At 40.7% G+C, this 24,605-nt stretch overlaps 1 protein-coding gene across 1 annotated transcript; it reads left to right on the plus strand.

Annotated features, from left to right (window-relative positions):
• Positions 1-1,960: 1,960 nt before the first annotated feature.
• Positions 1,961-20,899, plus strand: Irak1bp1 (interleukin 1 receptor associated kinase 1 binding protein 1). The gene is made up of 4 exons (XM_021172807.3): positions 1,961-2,441; positions 9,378-9,443; positions 19,576-19,706; positions 19,804-20,899. Exons 1-4 carry the CDS (start codon positions 2,130-2,132, stop codon positions 20,072-20,074), a joined length of 780 nt encoding a protein of 259 aa, XP_021028466.1. The 5' UTR covers positions 1,961-2,129; the 3' UTR covers positions 20,075-20,899.
• Positions 20,900-24,605: the final 3,706 nt, after the last annotated feature.

Raw genomic sequence — 24,605 nt, forward strand, 5'->3', positions numbered from 1 at the left:
GTTGCATTAGACAGCAATGGTAGCCCAAGCCTATTAACAGTTCATCTCTGTATTCCTTAGCTATTTGGGAGGGGGCAGGGTAGCACTCTTAAGTGTCCAGATGCTGGCCCCTTTATTGCAAATCCTCATTTCCTTTCCTCTTCACTTGTTGGTTTTGGTTTACATACTTTCAGGTTTTTTGGTGTAGTTATTTTTTTCAGATTTTCCCCTTATGATTGCTTCTACATTTGTAATATGCTTAAGAAAAAAAAAAAAAAAAAGACGTTCATTCCTCAGAATTACATATAGGTACTTTTTTTTTCATTTTATCTTTGACTTTTATTCTCAGTGTAAAACATAATATACAGATCAATTTCTTCAATACAGAAGCCAATTATACCACTTATTCATTTTTCCACCATTTTGAAAATTTTATAGTACCCAAAATACACTTAAGGCTTCTATTATTTGTTTGTTCCTATGACATCTTTTATTCAGCAATTCATTTTTGAAACTATATATCCTACTACACTAAAACATTTCTCGCCAACAGGCCGGTGTCTGGAGCTGGATGGCTAGCTAGCCTATCCTGGATCCCAGTGACAGTAGATCCTGTCTCCCAAAACGGACTTGGCAGAGTGAGACAGCTGACAAAGGTACTTGATCCCAAGCCTGGGGGCCTCAGTTCAATCCCTGCGGTCCACCAAAAAGAACAAAGAAATTCCTCCAATTTTAAAAGATATTTTCATTGCCTAGAGTTGTAAAATATGCATATATGCCTGTATGCATATATGGTGGAAAGTTCTTAAATTATAATTATATATATATATACATGTATACATATATAATTCTTATCTGACAATAAGTTTCAAACTAAACAATTATGTTGACCTAATGATGGACCAAAGAGATTACCACTTGATCTAGCTAAATTATTGAATTAGAATACTGGTTTTTTAAATTTTTGAGGAAAAATCACAAAGACTGTAGACTTTTTCAAGTTCCTATAAAAAACTACTTCCTACATCCCTGCCCCCAAGGTTTTCTCCTCCCCATTCTGTTAATAAAATTCTAACAGGAATCAGACGAGCTGTCATCACCAAGACATTAAGAAAATGACTATAGGCCACGTGTGGTTTGAATCCCAGCACTCTAGAGCAGAGGGAGAAGGGGGGTGGGGGAAAGAGGAAAGAAAAGAGAGACAGTAGGGTGTGCTGAGGAAAATTACTATAATAGGGGGGCTTGGAAGAGGGCACGTTCTGTCAAGAAATGAGTCGAAACCTTGCATTTCTGCAAGCTCGAGGTCAGTCTGGTCAACGAGGTAAATTCCAGGCCAGTTGGAGTTACATACTGAGACCCTGTCTCCAAAAGGGGAAGAGGAAGCTATAACAGACAAGTACATGACATGCCTGTCATTGCTCACGCTGATGTCCAGGCTCAAGACCAGAATTACTCCAAGACATTTAGAATTTGACACTGACACTCTTTCTAAAGATTGTAGCTATGACGAACAATCCCTGCTTGTTTCCTCTGTCTTTCCACATGCCAACACTCTACATTCAGCGGGCCTTTAATAAACAAACAGCAGTTGTGGGGGGGGAAAAATCAACAGTGTCCTGGAAAAAACGCACTCCACTCGAGGAACCCCATAAGAGTCATAAGAGTCCAAACTCTCACGGGCAAAACGTAGTTTATCTGAAGAGAAACTCCTCACGAACCAAACAAGTACTTGCACTTGCGGGTAAGACCACCGGAGTCTCACAAAGAAGGAGGCCGCCCCTGCACCGTGAAATTCGGGAAGAAAGGGCTACCGGGATCACACACTACGGAAACACAGAGCCTACATCCCCATGCGGACTGAGGGATGGAGGCGGCCGGGGGGGGGGGGGGGGGGGGAGAACGACTGGTCACGTGGAAGGCCCGTGATCACTGACCGCGAGGGCAAGACAGACAGCTCCGGTTCTTGCAGGCCTTGAGGAGGTAACTATTTAAAACGTGTGCAGGCCTCCTTCCCTGAGGGAAAAACCGGTCTCCACCCTGCAGCGGCACCTCCATCCCGGCATCCTCCGCGCGGACTAGCAAGCGCGGCAACTAAACGTCACTCCACGCCATCAACCCGGCGTTGCTATGGCAACACAGCTGCCCGGGCTATGTCGCTGCAACCCGCCCCTGCTTCGCGGGTGTTCATGGAACTGGTACCCTGGGCTGACCGGGGCCGGGAAAACCATCCGATCTCGGCCGCGGAGGCGCAGCCGATCGGCCGCCGCCCTCACGTCGCGCAGGCCCACCCGGGAGCCCGCGAGGTCCACGTGAGCGGCGCAGCCGAGGTGTCCGCCAGACCCGACCGGGCGCTGGTGACCGTGAGAGTGAGCAGCACCAAGGAGGTGTCGGCCGAGGCTAAGAAGAGTGTGTGTCGCCGCCTGGACTACATCACGCAGAGCCTCCAGCAGCAGGGGTTGCAGGTGAGCCTTTAGAGACGGGGTGCAGAGCGAGTGACTCTGGATCTTTGGGGATGCTTTGTTACCGCAGGATCCATTCTAGGGCGCAATGGATGCTTGACCTTTCCTTCTAGAATCTAGATGAAAGCCATTATGGGCCGCAGCGAACTTGAAATCAGGAATGCAGGTTGGGTAGGTTTTTATCTGGTGACGTTTGCTACAGTGGTTTTGTTATTAAGGTTAGAGTGATGAAATGTTTTCTTGAAAAATTACATGTAAATGTTTGCATAAGTAGAATGTTGAACCTTCTCCTCCCCACTCCCCCCTCCCCATACACACACTTTGGTAGTTTTTATTCTGCGTGTTGAAATAGGCCGGTGAGGCGCCTGAACTGCTTCCATCCAATCAAAGGTTTGTGTGGAGTGGCTCTTCAGTGTATTTATTAGCATCTATTTATGGTTTATAATGATCGCCTACCCCAAATTTTCCACCTTTTTAGTTTTAACTTTTTTAAGTCAACGTATGTAGGTGTCACAGGTGAAATATTTCTACTTTTTAGACATGTCTGTGGAACAAATCACTAAATAGGTCGCACCTTAAGCCTCCCTGCTTTTAACGAATGGGGCAAAAATGTCCACACAGCGACTCTTAGGCGTGTTTTAATATCACCACTTTCCAAATTTAGGGCAATAAAATAATGCTCTGAGTTTAAAAGAAAAAATATTTGAAATCCTGTTCCTGGAACCACAATCGATATTGCTTCCAACTCTGCCATATTGCAAATAATTAATATGAAAGAAAATCAGAAGCCACAGACAGTCAGCCATCTCAATGTTAGCATTGTACAAAACAAGACCCCAGCTGCAGGAACCCTGGTTTTCAGGGGTGACTCTGATTTGGTTAAAGTGCAACCTAGTATTGCTTCTGTCCTAGAAATGTCAGACCTTTGAAAAACTTGGTCTTTATTTTTAAAAAGAAAATGTATTTGTGTTGCATTTAAAACCAGAATAATTGAAATGATGGGGTGGGGTTCCCAGGTTATGTTACAGTTAAAAAAGTTTAAATGTAAATTGTAAACGAATTTTAAAAATAGGTTTAAAATGTAGAAAACTATCTCCTAAGCAACCTGCTGCAGTCCTGTTTAAATAATGTAATGAGTGTTTTATGTCACTGACACAGAACATAATCGAACCCATGTATCTAACTTCTAACATGTAAAACAAAATAAATACAACAGTTACATTCAAAGTCTCCAGTGTTCGAGGCAAGCCACAGAAGGTCAGTAGTCTTCCAGGTTATCTTTGCTCATGGAGGAAAGCACTCATATAGATAGCTTGTTCAACAGTATAAAAATCATATTAGTACTTCTAACGGTAAGTTATGAACTTCACAAAGCCCTTATGTGATTTAAACGTTGGAATACTGGGTTGTCAATACGCACTTCCCTGCTTGGAGGGCCTCTCCCACCCTAAACACTTGACAGATGAAAACTGACTTCCTCATCCTTCCTGGCTTCTCTACCCCCTCTGAGCCTAGATGACTTTTGTTTTTAAGAACCAGACCAAAATCACATTCTAGACATTCTCTTCTCCACACTAATCCCTGTTATGCAATACTTCACGTCTTCCTTTAAAGAACGAGTGTCAGCCTGTTGTCATTCTTGATGTCATTATCTCTCCGAGCAGTTGTCATCTGAGTAAGCTCATATACATAGCACATACAATGAAAAAATGCTTTGGAATGAGTAAAAAAAAAAAAATAATAATGGAGCAATGCATAAGGTGTTAGCTAAATTACCTAGTAGATCTTAGGTTTATGGATTTGTATGAAGTTAGTCAGTTTTAGCATCTCTCTAATGGGGAAATGTAAAGTTCTAACTAGTGTTTGCTTAATCCAGAAACATGTATTAAGCACTCCCTAACACCATTCAGACTTAAGTGGCACTTGGCATCATTTTGTCTTACTTTGGGGAGGGAGGGGATGCTGCTATAATGGAATATCACAATCTGACTAGCTTAGTGTTAGGTTAGGGTTAGTTAGTGTTTATTATAGTGACCAAGCCCGTTCAGTCAGTCAACAGGTTCTCCAGCTCGGGAGTGAGGATTAAAAAAAAGAAAAAGACAGATAGACAACATTGTAGTATGACCCCAGTCAATTCTGAGATTGAAGGCAAGTTTAATTTTCCCAATCTGATTTTTATACCATTTTAATTACATGCAAGTATTAAGGGCGTGCCGTACAATATGGAACTAAAAGGACAATAGTCAAGGAACAAGCAAGACAATAAACACAAAGCCCCGAGAACACTCCGGTGATAGCAGTTTCTAAGGATGATCAAGATATCTGAGCCTACTTCTTTGTTCTACCCTAAAACCAGATTCTTGCTTCCTTGTCCTTACACATTGTCAGGTCCCTGCCTGAACGTACTTCTTTGTCATGCTCTAATGTCAGATTCCGACCTGAGCTTACTTCCTTGTCTTGGCCAATGTCAGACTCCTACCAAGCAGCACCCCAAAAAGGCTCTCCACATTATAGTCCTGGAAGTTAGAAAGGCCAAGGCACCATCAGTTTTGATTTGGTCTATGATACATAGATGGTGCCTGATCCCTGTGTCCTTACATGAGAGAAGGCAGCTCACTGGGGCCTCTTCATGAGGACACTAATTCCATCCACGAGGCTCCACCCTCATCATCTAACCTCAGAGGCCACCTACACCATCACACCAGTAACTTGGTTCAGTATATGAATGGGGCATGCAAACATTGCAGGTGATAGTCACTATAGTGTATTCTATTCTGTATACCATCTTAGGCTGTAGACTCCACTACTTGCCCTATTCATAACTGTATTATTTTCAATAACTAAACTTGCCTCGGGCAGGTTGGTAGGCAATAAGAGAGATAATATTTTCGTGTGTGATGAGGGGCAAACTATTTAGAGACATATATTTAACTTTTTTCTCCAAACAAGGCTTATCAACAGCTTCTAAAGGACAAATCACACAAGCAGTTAGTGTTTTTTTCCCCCAATTGTAAGTTTAATATCCTTTATGTTTTCTTTCTGCCCCTTTATTAAATATAGATTCTTTTCTCATACAATATAATCTGAATACAGCATCCCCTCCCTCTACTCCCAACTCTTCCCCACTTCCTGACCCACTCCTTTTTCTGTCTCGCATTAGAAAAGAACAGGTTTCTAAGAGAAGCAAGAAAACATAGCAAAGTAAAATATAATAAGGTGAAGCAAAACTAACTTATCAAAGCTGGACAAGCCAAGTGAAAAGAAAAATAAAAGCACCCCAAGAGAGGGCACAGGAATCAGACCCACTTATTCACACATTCAGGGGTCCGATGAAGGTGTTACTCTAAAAGCTCACACACACACACACACACACATACTTTTTTAAAGAAAAAAATAGCCAGTGGTTGGATGGACGGGGGAGCCAATTCCTATACTCTCAGCACTCAAAATGCAAAGTCCAAAGAATCATTTTTTTTCCCTTTTTAACAATGGAAATTAAGCTTTTTCCACGAATTTTTAGTTCTTAGTATTTCCCCCATTTATTTTTATTCTTTTCCATATTCATTTATAGGACTCCTAAAAAGTATGATCACCAATAGCTTATGGCAATCATATATTACAAAAACAAATCTGTGTTTTTGTCATATATATTATATAGTTTTAAGTTTTGACAGTTTAGCCAAATATTCTTTTCTGTATGTTTTCTACCTTTAATATACTGTGTATTCACTCCATGGTTTTAAGGCAATATGGCCAGTAAGTAGTACATCTTCAAATATTTAGGAATCCTTAATAGTTTATTAAATATTCTATGCTTGGAGTTTATTTTGGTAAAATGACAATGGTTTTATTTTCTTTTATCTAGATAAGTAGCTATGCTCATAACCTTTATTAGTCCATCTTAACTTTGCAAGATAATCTCCATTTACCTTTTGAAAATAAAAATCACTGTTTTATATAACTGAAAAGTCAGGTAATTTTGTGGCTACTCAGGTTTTATATGGTTAGGTCCCCGGCTTTCCTGGTATCTTTCTTTGAAACTCAAAATGGTGCATGCATCCCAAGGCTTACATCACAGGATGGTAAGTCATCTTAAGGCAGCCACACTTACTTATTATAACCACTCTAGAAAAGCAATCCTGTGGGCTGGAGACGTGGCTCCCTGCTTACAAGCACCTGTTGCTCTTACCAAGGACCTTTGTTCAATTCCTGGTTCACACATGTCAGCTGTAGTTCCAGGGGATCTGTTAGCCTCCTCTAAACTCTACAGGCAGGACACCAAGCACACACATGGTACACAGACATCCATATGAGCAAAACACATACATACATAAATAAATCTATAAGTAAAACCTGAATGGACAACCTCACTTCTGTTTGTGGCAAGAGAAATGCTACAGACAAATTAGCTTTTATTTTGATATCTGCATGTCTGTGGCAAGCAAATGTGGTAATGCAAAATGGTTGAGATCTCTCGGGATTCACCGCAGTCACCAGTTGCTGCTTAGGAGGAGGAACATAACTATGACATGAGAATTCTTTATGGCCTTGATCATTTTGAAATATTCCAAGTCATTGGTTTTGTTTTTTTTTTTTTTTTTTTTTTTTTGCATTCTCAAGCTATTTTGAGCCAGACAGAGAGTAATAATAGCTCACGTGGTACTCCTATATTATCCACAGCTGCTTAAATTATTAAATCTTTGCAAAACCTTTGAGGCCCTATTCTCCCTTCGTTCCTGATCTACTGGAAAGATTTCTTGCCTGCAGAGAACAGGGCGTGCGTGTTAAATGGGGACGTGGAGATTCAGTTTGTAATTCTAGATGGTGGAAACCTCTACAGAGCAAGTAAAACTTCTCTTTATATTTGATACTAAGCATATATATTTCAGGATAAATGCTGGTTTTACAGTATTGTAGTCAGTTTATTCAGTTCTTTTCTGAACAGTTGTAAGGTTTTCACTTTTTGAGTTTATTCTTACATAGGGCTACTAAGTCTGTCACCCTACCTTTTCATATTATGTAAATAGCTAGTCCTGAATTGACCATTTCACCTTAAAAGTCTGCCTTTTTATATGTATGTAGAAACAAAAATAGTTTAGTCAGGAAAGCCTCATAAACCAGACTGGTATGGTAGATTTATTAGCTTTAGCACTAATGACATGCTGAGCTGAATAAGTCAGTCACTCTTGTTGGCTTAACCTGTATATTGTAGGATGTTTAACAGTATCTCTGGCCGCTTACCTATAGTGTAGACAAAATGTGGCCATTTAGATGCATATTTTGAAGTAAAAAGCCATACCAAAAAGAAAGACAAATGTTTCATTATTCCATTCATATAACATTCAGAAAACGCAAACCTATGGAGACAACTAAATGGTTGACTATAAAAGAGATGCACAGGGGAACTGTTAATGTGGAAGAACTATTCTTCTCTGTGCTGGAGTGCTTGGTACTTCACTGTGTGCGCCTGTCAAAACCCAAGGAGCTGTAAGGCACAAAGAGAGAACTTAACATTTGCAAACTGGAGGAGGAAAGGCATGAAACAGGCTGTCAGACCTTAATCTCAGGATGGAATTCAGACGGTAATAAATTAACCCAGTTCTATTATTAACAGAGGACACAGCTGAACTAAAGGGAGTGGGGAAAGGCTCGTCCTGAGTAATTAGAAAAGAATATTTTACCTGGAAACTGTAAGAGTGAAGATAAAGGTACAGAACCCCCAGGCTTAGCTTTCCAGGGTACACTAGTTAGCACTTCTGAAACTGCTTTACATAGTATACCAGTGCTGAGCAATTGTATGAGCCACGTTTCTCACCAGTGAGGAGGGAAGATGGAAACAGTGTTAGAATGAACACTGATTCTAACCTGGGATTAAGCATCAAGAGGTGCTATGTTCCGCGCGGGTCCAGGGACTGACCTATCTGAGGCAGAAAGGAATGGAGAAATAACATACATATGGACAGAGGCAGGCTGTGCTCTCTGATAAAGAAGCTGCAGCACCCCAGAGCTCAGTGGGCTTATTAAATGCAGTGGAATGGGGAGGTGGGATTGTTGCATATAGCTGAACAAGGAAGCTGGTTTGATTAATCTCAGGAATAGTCTCTAGGGTGTAAAGTGTGTGTGTGTGTGTGTGTGTGTGTGTGTGTGTTGGCGAAAGTAAGGTGGCCATTTTGCATACACCATCATCATTCTGATTGGAAGAAGGCTTTGCCATTCCCATGGTGCTAAGGCATTGAGATCCCTGACATGACTGTGTCCATGTCAAATCATACTCATTCACTCAAGATGACACTTGTTTCCCAGATGGAAGAACTCATTGTTTAGCTTGCATCCATGTCTGTGGGAAGATTTCAATGGCAATCATGCTCATATAAATATATCTGTTGGTTGTGGGATCTTTCTTTCTTTCTTTCTTTTTATTCTTTTCTTCTTTTGCTCATAGTTTGAGAAGTAAATTGTGGCTAGAAATGTTTGGTGGAGTTCTATACTGTAATATTATGGAGTCTACTTCTGTCTATTGCCTTCTCCATCCAAACTCTTTACATATAACTTGTTTTTAAATCATTATAACAATCAGATGGTGTTTCTGTTGACCTGATTGTATACATGTGGAAGCAAAGACTCAAAACTACAGAGTAACTTACCCAAAGATACATATGGCTGGTACTATGTCAAATAAGTCCATATTTTCTCTACAAGTGAAATAAATTCTGAAAAATGAAGTGAACTGTTCTTTTTTTTTTTTTTTTTGAACAAGTATCTGTAGGCTTCTAATTGATTTCATGGCACTTTTAAGAAAATTTAAAGCATCAACCCAGGCAGTTCATTTTGCATACTGTATGTCTTCATATTTCAAACTTGGCTTCTTCATTGATAGGCAGAAGCAACTGAATTTTGTAGCCAAATTTAGTAACCTTAATTTGATATTTTCTGTTTCAGGCAGAAAATGTAACTGTGACAAAGGACATTAGAAGAGTAGAAAATGCGTATCACATGGAAGCCGAGGTATGCACTGAGTGGAAGCACCTGGACTTTGTAGAATTCCGACTACAGTTCAGACTTATTCTTAAGCTGAAATCTACTAGAGAAATTACCCTTATGGAGATGATAAAAGATAATTTTTCTCAAAATCATTCTGATATTATATATCTGGTGATACTTTTAAATGTAATGAGATCTACTTAAGAGAAAGGGTGTAAGATGGCATAATAGCCACATGGAGAGAGCACCTAAACACCACAAACACTAAGATTGAGTTAGAATGACTGGTCACAATGAAGAAAAGAGAAAAATCATTATGACTCTATTAAATGACTCATCTTACTAAGTCAGAATATACAGTCTCTGATGTACTATTGCCATAAAGTTAAAAGGCTTGAAGCTAGTCTAAACTGGAAAAATGGTAAGCAAGGATGGATCTAAAACATGAATCTAATTTAGTTTCCTAGTCATTTCAATCAGGGCACTGAGTCAACTCACCTGCCAGCTCGTCACACGAATTAACCATCATGCTTCTGTGGCGTTCTGTGGAGAGAACCTATGTTTTTCCCTTTCCTACTAAGGTAGCTGTTTAGGATTAATCTATAAGCCAATAAGTAGATCCTTTTAAGATACTATAAAGCATTATTAAATTCTTTGACATTTAAATTTCAAAATTTGAAAATAAAGGTATTATTTAAATAGTGTGCATGGGAATGCACTAAGTAGTATGTACGGGGATACAATTTCTCCCTTCTTTGTCTTTTAAGAAGTTAAAGTTTTAAAGTTTCACAATATCTAATCTTTTGAATTAATAACTTGTTGACAAAACATTTTAATACTTGGCTGTAAAGGGGCAGTGACTAATTGCACTTTCAATTATTTCTCTTAAGGAGCGGTTGTAACTAGAAAGCTTGAAAAGTTATTAAGAGTCACGTGTGTATAATTTATTTATTAACTAGAAATAAGAGCATTCATTTGTAGCAAATTATTAAGTAAAAGTCCTCACGAATTAACACTATTATGTGGAAACAAATAGTAACTGAGGACACTAAAAGGAAAGAATTATACATGCACAATTTTTAAGAATACTAAAATATTATCTTAAACCATAACTGTTATGAATATATAAAGAATGAGGTTATATATTTTATGTACCTTATATGTACAACCTATAGACTGTCTGAGATATAAATTTAGCCTGGCATTGTTTTAAAATGTCCAGGCAATTTAGAACAATTTAATAAATGTCTAAAAACCGCCTTCTTAAAAGGACAGCATTATTTCTATGAGTTGTTTATGCATAAGCAATTGCAAATTTGAGAATTAATAGCATCTGAGGGACGAACAGTCTTAAGAAATTGTGAGCTCTGAGATATAGCATTGACTATTAATATACAAATTAAGGTTTGATTGTTCAGAAATTAAAAACACCATCTACAGCACACAACTAGATTATTTGTGATGAAACAGGGGAAAACTTAAAGAGACTAAGCATGTGATCTAATTTACATTTACTTACGTCTCATATTGGGGTTGTTATTAAACACAATAATTGGGATGTATGCATGCGTGAATTTATAAGGATACAAAAGTATACATAAATACAATTTTTAACTCATCTTTGGGATATTGATTGTTAATCTATTTAAAATGATGGTGCGTAATAGATCAATCATTAATATTTTGTAATAACCAAATTAATTGCTGTTTGGAACAAGGAACAGACACTTGGTCAGGTTTTTTTTTTTTTTTTTTTTTTTAAGATTTATTTATTTATTATATGTAAGTACACTGTAGCTGTCCTCAGATACTCCAGAAGAGGGCGCCAGATCTCGTTACGGATGGTTGTGAGCCACCATGTGGTTGCTGGGATTTGAACTCTGGACCTTCGGAAGAGCAGTCGGGTGCTCTTACCCACTGAGCCATCTCACCAGCCCCTTGGTCAGGTTTTTAAGATACATTTTTTGTTATAGGTTTTCTAAAATACACGAATATACTTTACAATTTTTTATTAGTATCACAGTGGTTTTAATAGGATGATGAAACTGTGTTTTGAGGTGAGTGCTACCTCGACCCCGCCCACCTTCCTTGTAGTGGCTTTGTGGTCTAGGGCCTGACACCCTAAGTCCTCTTTAGCCCTGGCCACCTGACACCCTGGCATGTGGAGTCACTTTGAAAAGGACTCTGGACTTTAACTCGCTGTTGAGTCCTGTAATTTTGAAGCGGCAGCTCCTGTCCTAGCACTGAGGCAGAGCTGGCCCTGTTGTCACAGCCGCTTCCGCCACCTCAGCCTTTTTCTCAGGCTAGAAAACTTAAACAAGGGTGGCGGAGCACCCCGGGCCTTAGCGGGGGAAAAAATATGACTACTCTGAAAATATGGCTACTCTGCTGGAGTAGCTCGTGGAGGCTCCGGGCAATGTGAACACGGTCCTCTCCTGAGTTCGCTGTAAGGCTGCCTGCCGCCTATCGTGGCCTCTCCAAGTACTATAGCTCTGGAAAACTTTGTGTCTCAAGGCCCCGCCCTGCAGCAGCCAGCAGCTAGTTGGGCCCACTTGGGCCAATGATCGGCTGGGAGGATGAGAAAAATGACTTTACAATAATGTTTTTTCTGGCCAAAGTATTGTTTTGGGCACAGCTAATATTTAATTACCAATGAATATAATTAATAACAATTATAAAAGCTTTCTTATTTTTTGCAAAACCTTTTGTAGTAAACTAAAACCCTAAGTAATAAAAAGATATTGTCTCTGAATCTTTTGGGTGAGAGCAAGGATTTAAGGTAAACTTCCCTTGAGAAGCATTAGTTAATAAAACATTTTTCACTTAGGAAAAAATAAAGATTAAAACTCTTGACTTCTTGTATAGAAGCAGAAATGATAAAAATTTTTTACATAATGTAGATCAATATTTAGCCATATTAGAGGCAAAATATTCTAGTTATTACAAACTCACTAGAAGCAAAACCTTTACAATCATTAAGATGCAAAGGAGATTTCCTGTTAGGAATTCAGTTTGTAAGGAGAGGAACAGGAAACTCTACTTAGGAGGGTATGTTTTGATTTTTATTAATTTTTAGGCAAAGTCTTAAAATGTAGCCCACAATAGCCTCAAATTTACGCTTTTACTACATCAGCTTTCTGAGCACTGGGATTATCGTCTGGAACCATCACTGGCACTTGTAGTTAAGTTTATTATTATAAAGGGTCACCAAGAGAACAGGGAAGAGACAGTTCTAGACATGAACAAGGGCTGGAACACTTGAGGGTTTTTCAGACCACTGAGTTGTTCTAAGACTGAAGTTATGTTTTTGGCAAGAGTCCTTGACTGTGTGAGAATTGGGTTAACTTCTGCTGTACCTGCCTTTTTAGCATTTAGTGTTGTGATGCCTTAAGAAAGCATGTGATTGTGATTTAGGTAGGACTCCCTGGAACCCAGACATTACACGATACTGTCCATCCCAGCACATGATTATCTTTAGATGACCACCAACTGTCAGTGGAAACCATGGTAATACACGCATAAGATACAGAGTGTGCTAACTAGTCATAAAGAAAGGTGTGTGGCTCTATGGAGATGACTGTAGCAAACTCCACTTGGCCAGCAAACATCTAACATATTCTAGTCATCTCCTGGGCTATTAAACATGTAACATGGTTAGATGGTAGTTAGACATGTAAAACACAAAAGGAAGTAACATGATTTAAAGATTTACAGATGGTTTGGATAGATACTTATAAAAAACATACCAACAGGTATATGGACTGTATTCAGTATCTCCAATTGTCAGAGAAATAGTGAATTATATCATCACACCTGTTAGGGTAGTAAAAGCAAGACATGGTGGTAGGCAGAGATGTGGGGAAGTTAGAGCTTTGTATGTCACCAACAACAATGCAAAATAGTAAAACTCATGTAGATAATAATGTGGAATGTTTCCAGAATATTAAACAAACTTCCAGATGACCTAGCAATTCCACTTGTGGGTGTATGTCCAAATGATTTTACACCATCTAGATCAGGAAGAAATACCTGTGCAGTAGTCTCCGCATCCCTTTTCTGCAGGGGCTAGGATCCAGCAGCTGCTTGGCACTGCCAACAGTACAGATGCAGGTATATATTGGTTTTTTCCTAAACACACTGCAATACTGTTGCATAATTATCTCTCTGTTCACAAGAAATCAATGTTTTTCTTTTTGTTCTTATGGAAAACAGTACAAAGAAGGAAACAGTGGACCAACACCTTTAAAGTACTAACAAGAGCTATGGATGCTGGAGAGATGGCTCAGTGGGGAAAGTATTCATTGAATAAGCAAAAGGACTAGCATTTGGATCTCTGACCCCCAACAATGGGTGGGGGACTGTGCATGGTGGCAAAATCCCAACACTGGGAGGAGGAGACAGGAAAATATGGAGGACTCTCTACCAGCTAATCCAACCAGTGCAGAGAGAGATATAGAAAGATACACCAGGTAGATTTCTGGCCCCCACAAGTGCATGCACAGGCCTATATACAAAACTTACATACAACAACCTCCCCATATACACAAGCCATCCATGATTACACAAGTCTTTAACTTTAGCTGGAGAGTGGGCAGGAAAGATTGCAGGTGTCAGTCTAGCCTTGATTTTATATATATAGCTAGATCCCATCTCAAAGATAAACAATTAAGAAGAAAATTATGTAAACCTAAAATTCTATATCCAATAAAAATCCGGAAATAAAAGCCAATTAAAGGGGTTTTCATGAACTGAAATAATTCATTACCTATAGACCTGTTTTTGAAAAATATTAAATAGTATCATTTGGGGGAAAAAATGATATCAGAAAAAAAGGCATCTGTCTACACAAAGGAACAAAGAAAATGGAAAATGAAACTGTTTTAATAGATATTTTTCAAAATATAAATCTCTTAAAATCTCACTAAAATTATAAGGAAAGTAGTAATAATGTGAAGGCCAGGAAGGAAAAGTATGAAAGCATACTGTTTAGGCCTTAGGTGCGCACTATACCTCTTGTAAATAGACTGGGACAACTTAGATGTATCTTATTAATACTAAAGCAGCATTACAATTAATAAGCAATGAGAGCTAAAATAGAATAATAATAACATAAAAACAGGAATTAAACAGAAGAGCAAACAAATACAAAATAATAAGATCACAGGCTTATCAATAATCTTATAAAATGTAAATGGTCTAAATACCTTCAGCAAAAGAAAGTATTTTGTCTGGGTGTGGAGACACAGGTCTGGTCTGTAAACTCAGGCAGAGACATGGATCTCTGTGAGTTCTAGGACTCACAGACTATCAGTTTGCCAGGACTGTAAAGTAATAGTCTGTCTTTTAAAAAGAATTTTAGATTGTGTAAAAGAGTGGACTCCATCTCTATGGAGGGACACACACTCTAAATATGAGAATGTTTTGGTTACAAGTAATGAGATCTAGAAGAACATACCATTCAGCTGTGACTCAGCTGTGGATAAACTGTAAGAGTGTTACCCACAGTAAACTACAGAGCAAAGACTGTTACACACAAAGAACAAAATCGTTCTTTTTTTTTCCCCCTTCCTTTCTTTTTTATTTTAATATTTTTATTAGGTATTTTCCTCATTTACATTTCCAATGCTATCCCAAAAGTCCCCCATACCCTCCCCTCCACTCCCCTACCCACCCACTCCCACTTTTTGGCCCTGGCATTCCCCTGTACTGGGGCATATAAAGTTTGCAAGTCCAATGGGCCTCTCTTTGCAGTGATGGCCGACTAGGCCATCTTTTGATACACATGCAGCTAGAGTCAAAAGCTCCGGGGTACTGGTTAGTTCATAATGTTGTTCCACCTATAGAGTTGCAAATCCCTTTAGCTCCTTGGGTACTTTCTCTAGCTCCTCCATTGGGGGCTCTGTGATCCATCCAATAGCTGACTGTGAGCATCCACTTCTGTGTTTGCTAGGCCCCGGCATAGTCTCACAAGAGACAGCTATAACAGGGTCCCTTCAGCAAAATCTTGCTAGTGTGTGCAATGGTTCTTAATGATAAAGGAGTAATGTAATTTGTCGTGTCTGCTCTCGACCAGCAAGAACGACAGGACACAGTCGGATTCTTCTCAACAGCCTTTATTGCAGGAACGCCTCGATGCTTCTACAGGGAACCCGGGCGCCCAGGGAGCCCTGCTTATATGCACCCCAGCACAGGAGAAGGCTTCCTGGCCCCCTGAGATTGGTCAGTCTGCCGGCACCCAATTTGCATGTACCCGCTTGGGAGGGGTTGGCGCCAAATTCGAATTGACGCCTGTGCAGTGGTGTTGTTTATGACAACGGCAACCGGAAAACGGCGCCATCTTGGAGTTGGGTTCCCACAGTAATTAAGATGATATACAAGTCCTTCCACTTCTAATATTACACAAAGTTTCAGAATACTCAGTGCAAAGATAATAGAATTTAACTAATTAACTAGTTAAGGGATACCTATTTAAAAAGCTGCTGGTAACTTTATACCTTTATGATGAAATACTGAACACCTTTGTACCTAAGACCAGGTACCATACAAAGATGGTGGCTACACTATGACTTCTTGGCATTATACTTGAAATTCTAGTCATTGTAGTTTGGGAGCAGGGCAAGAAAGGATAAAAATATTCAAATTGAGAAGGACAAAATAAAACACTCTTTAATCAGAAGCAATACAACCATCTATCTAGAAAATTTTATGGGGAAAATCTTTTAGAAGTAATAAACAAATTTTAAATGTCAAGGGATACACCTGATAAAATATGCTAAAAACTATAAAACATTTCTGAGAGAAATGAAATTCCTAAGAAAGGAGAGAAGTGTATCTTGTTTGTGATTTGGAAGACTCAAGACTATTGATACTTGTTCTTCCTAAAATGAGTTACACATAAATTTATTAACAATCTTATTCCAAATCCTAGCTAGCCTTTAAAAGTAGTAATTAGCAAACTGAGCAAAATAAAATACATCCAGAAATGCAAAATACTGACAATCACTTTGCAAAGCATCTTTAGTTATAATAACCTCAAACTGGGAACAAATGTTTCAGACAAACTGTGGGTTTATCCGTATAACAGAACACTGCTCAGATTAGAACAGTTATGCAAGAACATGCCGAAACTTCACATGCACTATGCCAACCAAGTTAAAGGAGTCTCCAAAGACAGCATATTCCTGGAAAAGGCACGTCGGTCATCAGGGGAGAGGTCAGTTAACTGCCAGAGGCCGGGCAGGTGAGGAAGTAACTAGTAATAAAATTATCTGAGATTTGTAAAGTAATGGGACAGATATAATTATTTAGATGAGGCCCAGGGGAAGACGCAGAGTAACTCACCTCAGGAAACTCTTAAGCCTGGAGCCAGCATCAGAGCATGCTGGGGACCCCTCAGTCTGACTAGAACAAGCTGGGAGTCACCACAGTTAGCAAAGGGTACGTGTCAGATTGTGACCATCACGGGAAAGACACATCACCCTGTCCACAGACAATAGGAGATGGGGTTCTGGAACTTGTCTGGGGTGCTGAGTACTTACGTTCCTACTGTAGAATGGCTCCATGGGAAAGAGGGCAAAACCCTGTGGGACATTACTCCTGCATATGCATGCCTATGTGTGGTGGCTCTGTTGGGGCCATCTTGGAGTACTATGCTCCAGCCCTCAACACTCTGTGGCACTCCACTTACATTGTGTGTTTCTCACCTTTAGTCAACAGCTTCTTTGGCCAAGTGGACAGTGGTACTGAGATGTGCACCCCCATGAGTGGCTTGCCTGTTTTCTGTCTGCCAGAAGCCTGTTACCAGTCGCTACTTGACCACAGTGCCAAGAAGTTCTACCCCAGCCACTTTAAGTCTGTGCCGTCTGCCTCAAGCTCTTAAAAAGAACACTCTCAGTAGTGTACAGCACCCTCACACTGCCAGAGCTTCCTCAAGCTCTTCCAGGCCCACTTCCTTCCTGTGCCCACATCACTTCCGGGACCCCAGAGTGATGGGGGCACATCAAACAGAAAGCCGAACCTTGCCATCATCAGGTGCCAACACAGGATGGGACCAGGATGCTGGGGTCTTGACAGCTTCTTAGTACTGCAGAGCCTGAGGCCCCCTTTCCTGTTTCGTAGCTCTGTTGGGCTTCTTGCTTTTCTTCTTCCCCAGAGGTGGAAACTAGGGCCCAATCAGCTTCATGTGTATGCCCACAAGTGTCCTGGGTAGACCAGGCTATGTCAGCACCCCCACAGTGGAGCCTCTCACACTCACGTTTAACAGAGCAGCAGGGTGAGAGAGCAGTCAGGGTCAGCTGGAGGCCTTTTCCCCATATATCTCCTAACACAGTTACCCTGAAAAATACCAGGAGCACCTGGCCTCCTCTAGACAATGCCAGCATAAACCCATCCATCCGAGGATGGATGTGCACCCAGACCACTGAAGGCCCTTGGGTTTCCACCTTCCCATCTCCCAGGATTTGATCGACTGCCTTCCTTCCTCACTGCCCCTTTTATACATGCCTCGGGTTTACTGAGAAAGGACCCTCTAGCAATGATGTTTCATGGCCACTGTCTCCATCTCTGGGATGATGTGAAGCGTGGAATGTGGCCCATGCCCCAACCCTGTCCTGAGTTCATAGATTTGTATACCAAGGTTTGAATTAGATTGCTCAAGTTGACTTCTCTATACATGTGATTTTGAAGAGATTTTAAAGACACCATCCCCTCTTTTGTTCTTACATTCTTCCCAGTGATCTTGACCCTCTTTCCCTCTTTTGTAACCTTATACACACACACACACACACACACACACACACAGGACTGTTTTTAAACTGCTATATTTTGAAACTTCTTCCTTACTGCTCAGGCCTAGAAGCTCTCAATTAAAACTGGTCTAGAGGGATTGGACTCTTTTGGACCTGGGATTCTGAATCTCATCTGTCCTGCCCAAGGAAAGCAAAGAGGAATTACCCTTTGTAGGGCCAGTTCCAGCCTGAGTGGGTCATCAGGAAGCCTATGCTCCCCCATGAACTTTTTAGCAACAAAGAAAACCTACAGGCCAGGTGGTGGTGTCACCTTTAATCCCAACACGAAGGCAGACTAGGCAGATCTCTGTGAATTTTAGGCCAGCCTGGTGTGCAAAGTGAGTTCTAGGACTGCCGGGGCTACACAGAGAAACCCTGTCTCAAAAAAAGAAAAGAAAATCCATGCATTTTAGCTCCTCGCTGCTTCTCTGGGACTCACCCTTCTGGCATGTCATGAAAGTTAGTGTCTGATTCTGACCCAGAAGATCATAAAAATCTCTGGTCTTGATTCAGTTGGGTACATCACTTTCTCAAACTTCCTGGAGACTGGCCAAAGGTGGGACTCATGCAGGGGCTGGAAAGAAGGCCTCAAGTTGGTGCAGGGAGTAGTCTCCTAGGGTTTAGGGTAAAGGACAAGGTCTGTGAGAGCAACAGGAATCTGAAAAGCTCCCATTCCTAAGGATGAAACAGGAACCCTCCCCACCATCACCCCCGCCCCGGGGCTTTTAGTGAAAAGCAAGGTTCTCTGAAGGATCCATAGGCAGATGACCTAAACCATGCACCAGCCTCCTAGAAGAGGCCTAGTGTGATGAAGTTCCAGAGGACAGTCAGATTCACTTCTGTACATAGTCAGACCGCTGGAAGGGGACACATACCTCAGCGGTGTCAGTGAACTATGACATACTCACTACCAATCATAAGTCTAACTGAATAAATTAGATTGCAGTGTTGGAAATGTTTAGAAATTAGCCAAATAATAACCCTGAAAGGGAGAACCCTCCAATTTCAGAAAAAAAATAAAAACAAATAAATTTTAAAATGGTTTCAAAGAATTTTTAAGTATATAAGCTAATATCAGATCACTTTAAATTTCATTATCAGAAGTCTTGTTTGTTTGTTTGTTTGTTTGTTTGTTTGAGACAGGGTCTTGCTATGTAACCTTGGCTGACCTAGAATTTGCTTTGTAGACCAGGGTGGTCTACATGACTCTGCCTCGAAAGTGCTGAGATTAAGGGCGTGTACCACCAGACTGGAATTAAGGTCGTGTACCACCATACTTGCTTGGCTTTACTATTTATACTTATCTTTACACAAAAAATTTAAAACTACATGAGGCATGAAAATAACATCAAGTATCCTTTCACTTACAGGTCTGCATTACATTTACTGAATTTGGAAAAATGCAAAATATTTGTAACTTTCTGGTTGAAAAACTAGATAGCTCCGTTGTCATCAGCCCACCTGAGTTCTATCACACACCAGGTTCTGTTGAGAATCTTCGGTGAGTTAACACATCTTTAAATTATTCATTCTGAACAAAATGATTGACTGCCGCAGGTCTTTTAATGTCATCCTAATCTTTACTTTGCATCCCTAAGGCGGCAGGCCTGTCTGGTTGCTGTTGAGAATGCATGGCGCAAAGCTCAAGAAGTCTGTGACCTCGTTGGCCAAACTCTGGGAAAACCTTTACTAATCAAAGAAGAAGAAACAAAAGACTGGGAAGGCCAAATGGATGATCATCAGTTATCCAGATTGCCAGGCACATTAACTGTACAACAGAAAATCAAAAGTGCAACCATCCATGCAGCTTCGAAGGTGTTCATTACTTTTGAGGTAAAAGGAAAAGAGAAGAAAAAAAAGCATCTTTAAAATTCTAACTAAAACATGATGTGTCTGTACTTTTAAATCTGTTTTTATACATTTTACAGTGCTTCTTTCTGTCTGGGATATACATTTTGTATGGCATATTAAGTAAGCCTCAGTAAAATCTGCCACTTTTTGAACATAATGCCACAGAATATATACAATTACTTTCTAGTTTCCAGAACACTCTGAGAAACGCTGTAAGAAATAAATATATTAAAACATACTCTTTTGTATATTGAGAATTTATATATTGAAAATAAAATTAACAAAAAAAAACCCAGCTCATATTGAATTTTTACTTCGCAAAACAGGTTAAGTCATGTCTTGCTTGTATTTGTCTAGTTGTATAAAACTGTAGAACCTGAGCTGCATCTCGAGAAAAGCACAGTTCATGTTCCATGAAATATGTTAATGTTTTCCATTTCATCACAGTCTATATGCTTTTCTTTTAAAATGTTTCATACAATGTATTTTGATTATATTATTTTCCCTCCCCCAACTCCTCACAGATTCTACCCCCTCCATCTGTAGAATCCAAAATAAATTCAAGACCACCCAGCCCCTTCCCACTATGAAGAGACTTTCCAAACTATATTATCGGGCCAAGTACAAAGCCAGATAAGGAAGCTGGCCGACTAAACAATGCTGAGAAAAAAACCACAAGGGCAGGCAGAGTGAGGGACTAGGCCAAAGATAGTCACCTTATGCAAACCAACCAGTGCCTGAAAGGGTTACTTGCTACACCAATGAGAATAAGCCAGCTAGCCCTGTTGCCTAAATCTGCCCCTTACAAGGTATAAAAAGTGTGTTCTTTGTTTGTTCGGGGACTCTGCTCTTGCCTGTGTGCTGGGGGGGGGGGGTCCCCAAGGCATTGGAGCAATAAAAAAAATCCTCTTGCAGTTTGCATCGATGTTGATCGCTGTGGTCTTTGTGAGTGAGGGTCTTTTGACGGACTCCAACACATCCACCCAACTTTATATTCTGTCTTTCTCTTAAAAATCCAAAATCAAAGTGCACCTGTGCGCGTGTGCACACGTGCGCACACACACACACACACACAGAGACAGAGACAGAGACAGAGAGAGAAAGACAGAGGATTATTATTTTGTTGGCCAACTATTCCTGATCATGAGGCTTGCCCTGAAGTGTAGTTAATATACCCGTGTACCATTGAAGAAAAGTGTTTTTTCTCTTCCCCTGTAGCTACCAATTGCAAATAGTTATGGGTAGGACCCATTTTCCCATCCCTGAACTGGGATTTTGTCTGACTTAAACTTATGCAGGTCTTGCGAGTATTATCACAGACTATGTGAGTTCATATGTGCATCAGCCTTGTGTCTGGAAGAAGCTCCTTCCTTGGAGCCATCCATCACCTCTGCTTTCCGACAGCCTTTCCCTTTTCTTCTGAGTCAACCCCCAAGCCTTCAAAAGGAAGAGTTTAATAATGACATCCATTTAGGGCTGACTGTCCAGTTGTAGGTCTCAGTGTTAATTGCTACCTACTGCAAGAAGAATCTTCTCTGATGAGGGTTGAGCATATAGTAATATGTCTTACAAGTTATTTTATTGCTATGCTCCTTTAGGGGAATGATGGAGGCAGATTTCCCCCTAGGGCCCATAAACTATTCCTAAATTCTAGCCTCTAACAGTGTCAGGTATGGGTTCCTTGGGATACTTGTTCATTCATGTTCGTTTCTATTTTGTTCATAAAGCTAGAAATTGGAAACAGAAGCCTTATCTACTGATGAATGGCTAACAAAAATGTAATGGATTTACACCATAGAACATTATTCAGTTGTTAGGAAAGATGAAAAGTTCAGGTAAATGGATAGTGCTAGAAACAATCACTCTAAAGTGGGGGAACTGAGGCCCAGAAAGATGAGCATTGCCTGCTTTGTATGTAGATGTTAGCTTTTAAGCTTTATCTATGTGGGTTTCAATCAGAATAATCACAGAGGTAAGGCAAGTAGTAAGAGAATAGGAGGAAAGAGGGAATCCTCCAAAGAAGGGGAAACCATATAGTGTTAGAAAAGGACAAGGGAATTATAACCCAAAACATTAAAAAGGAAGACTAAGGGAAGAGAATTGGAGAGGGTGGAATATGGGGAGGGACAACAAACACTAACTTTGGAAGTCTTGTGAAACCTACTACTTCCTAAAATATACATTGTGATGGTTTGTATATGCTTAGCCCGGAGAGTGGCACTATTAGAAGGTGTGGCCATGTTGGTAAATGTGTCACTGTGAGCCTGGGCTTTAAGACTCTCATCCTAGCTGTCTAGAAGTCAGTCTTCTCCTAACTGCCTTCAGATGAAGATGTAGAACTCTCCTCCTGCACCATGCCTGCCTGGATGCTGCCATGCTCCCACCTTGATGGTGATGGACTGAATCTCTGAACCTGTAAGCCAGCCCTAATTAAATATTGTCCTTAAGAGTTGCCTTGGTCAAGGTGTCTGTAGCAGTAAAAGCAGTAAGACAGATGTTGGTATCAGGGACTGGGGTATTGCTGTGACAGGCCTGACCATGCTTTTGTTTGGAAGCATGTGGATTTGTAGACTTTGGATTTGGGGATCAGTGGAATGTTTTAAGTAGGACTATGCAAGACTTTGATGCTGAGAGTGATTTGAACTGTGCAGACCTGGCCCAAGAGATTTCAGTGAAGAAGAATTCCAGTACATGGCTTAGAGACTGGTTTTGTACTGTTATGGTGAAGAATGGCTGATTTTTGCCCTTGTCTGAACAGTATACCTGAGGCTAAAGTGAAGAGATTTAGATTAATTGCTTTGAAAAAGGAAGTTTCAAAAAAGCCCAACAGCGACTTTGTTCTCTGGTTAAATCTCATGAGGAGCATTTTGAACAAGCATAGCAAGCTTAGAAAAGGAAAAGTATAAAATATATGGTTCAAATATTAAAGGAGCACCAGGAAGTGAAGTGGAGCTGAAGTCTGTGTTCACAGATACTAAATTGAATTAAGGGAGTGGTGACCTTGGGGCATGATTCCACCCAGCTAAATTTAGGTCCAGGCATGGTAGTACAAGCCTTTAATCCCAGGAGGCAAAGGCAAGCAGATTCTCTGAGTTCAAGGCCAACCTTGAACAGAGCAGGTTCTAGGTGAAAAAAGCTTAAGTCCAGGCATGGTGATTCACGCCTTTAATCCCAGCATTACAGGAGACAGAGCCATGCAGATCTTGGAGTTCAAAGATCAATCTACAGAGCAAGTTCCAGGACAGCCAAGCTTAGGCAGTGAGGGAGTGGGAAAAAAGAAAGCTGGTAATAAATAACGGGGTGATGTTCCAGCCTCAGCAAGCAGCTGAACTTGACAGCTTTGGCCATGTGGCTCTGGCTTTTGACACATGATGCTGGGACAATTGATGCTGGTTAGCTGGAGCTAAGAAATTAGCAGTGATTAAGAAGAAACCAGCATCTCTGAAGTGAAATTTAATAAGCATTTTCTGAGATTGCAAAGAAGCAGTATTCCAGAGATAGCCAAGTTTGTACCTCATGCTGCAGCTGGACTTGCTAGTGTGTAAGAATCACTCAGGTGGTACTGGTTTTGAAGGTATGAAGGAGTCATAGAGAGTAGCTGAGTGAGGCTTGATACTGTGAGAGGGCAGGGAAGGCCTCAGTTGGTGAAGGTACAGCCTCAGTTGCTGTTGATGGTCCAGGACTGAAAGGGGTCATGCAAAGAAAGGTGAGGTTTGGCACCAAGAAGAGAGACTATAAGAGACTATTGGTGAAGCCTAGTTGCAGTTGGAGATCCCAGTGTATCCCAGTACCATAGAATGATCACCAAGAACAGCAGCAGCAGTGGTGTGGAATCAACTGAAAGATTCTGACAGAATGTAAAAGGTCACAGAAGCCCTGAAATTGGCAAGATAGATGTCACTGTTAGCAGAACTAGTTTCACTGATTTAGAAAAATAGAGGTGCACAATGCTCTGGCCACTCCTTGAACCTGTGTGTCTGCCAATGTTTTGACCGTTCCTTGAACCCATGTGTGTACCCACTGATGAAGCCCATTGCCAGGTGTTTGTGATATTGGTTGCTGAGAAAGAGTCAGAAAATCTCCCCAGCAACCACAGCTGGGCCAATCCTGAGTTGCTACACCTGCACCAGACTCTTTCCTTGTACCCCTCCCATACCCATTTCTTGAGAATAGACATTGTTTAGATCTGGAAATCCCCTACTCCCCCCCCCTTGTCCTTTCCCCCCTGAGGGCCTATAAAAACTGGGACCTCTTTCCCCTCGAGATCGACTCCTCTACCCCTGCTTGGGATATGAGTCATCCCCAGAGCTCTGGCTTTCCCCGAATAAGGCCTCATGTGGTTTACATCAAGCTTGGTCTCTTGTGAGTTCTTGGGTATCCGCTATTGTCCCAAGGCCTGAACGAGGGGCTCCTCTCAGAGTCTTTCACAACCAGAGCCTCGAGTGCTACAGAGGGCAGAGATGGAGAAGTGACCCAAGCCCTTTGGAGGAGCCCAGAAGATCACATGTGGATCCCAGATACTGGAACAAGAAGTTGTAAAGCTGAAGTT

This window comes from Mus caroli, unplaced genomic scaffold, assembly GCF_978045245.1.
Source record: "Mus caroli unplaced genomic scaffold, Mus_caroli_1 scaffold_11, whole genome shotgun sequence".
NCBI lineage: Eukaryota > Metazoa > Chordata > Mammalia > Rodentia > Muridae > Mus > Mus caroli.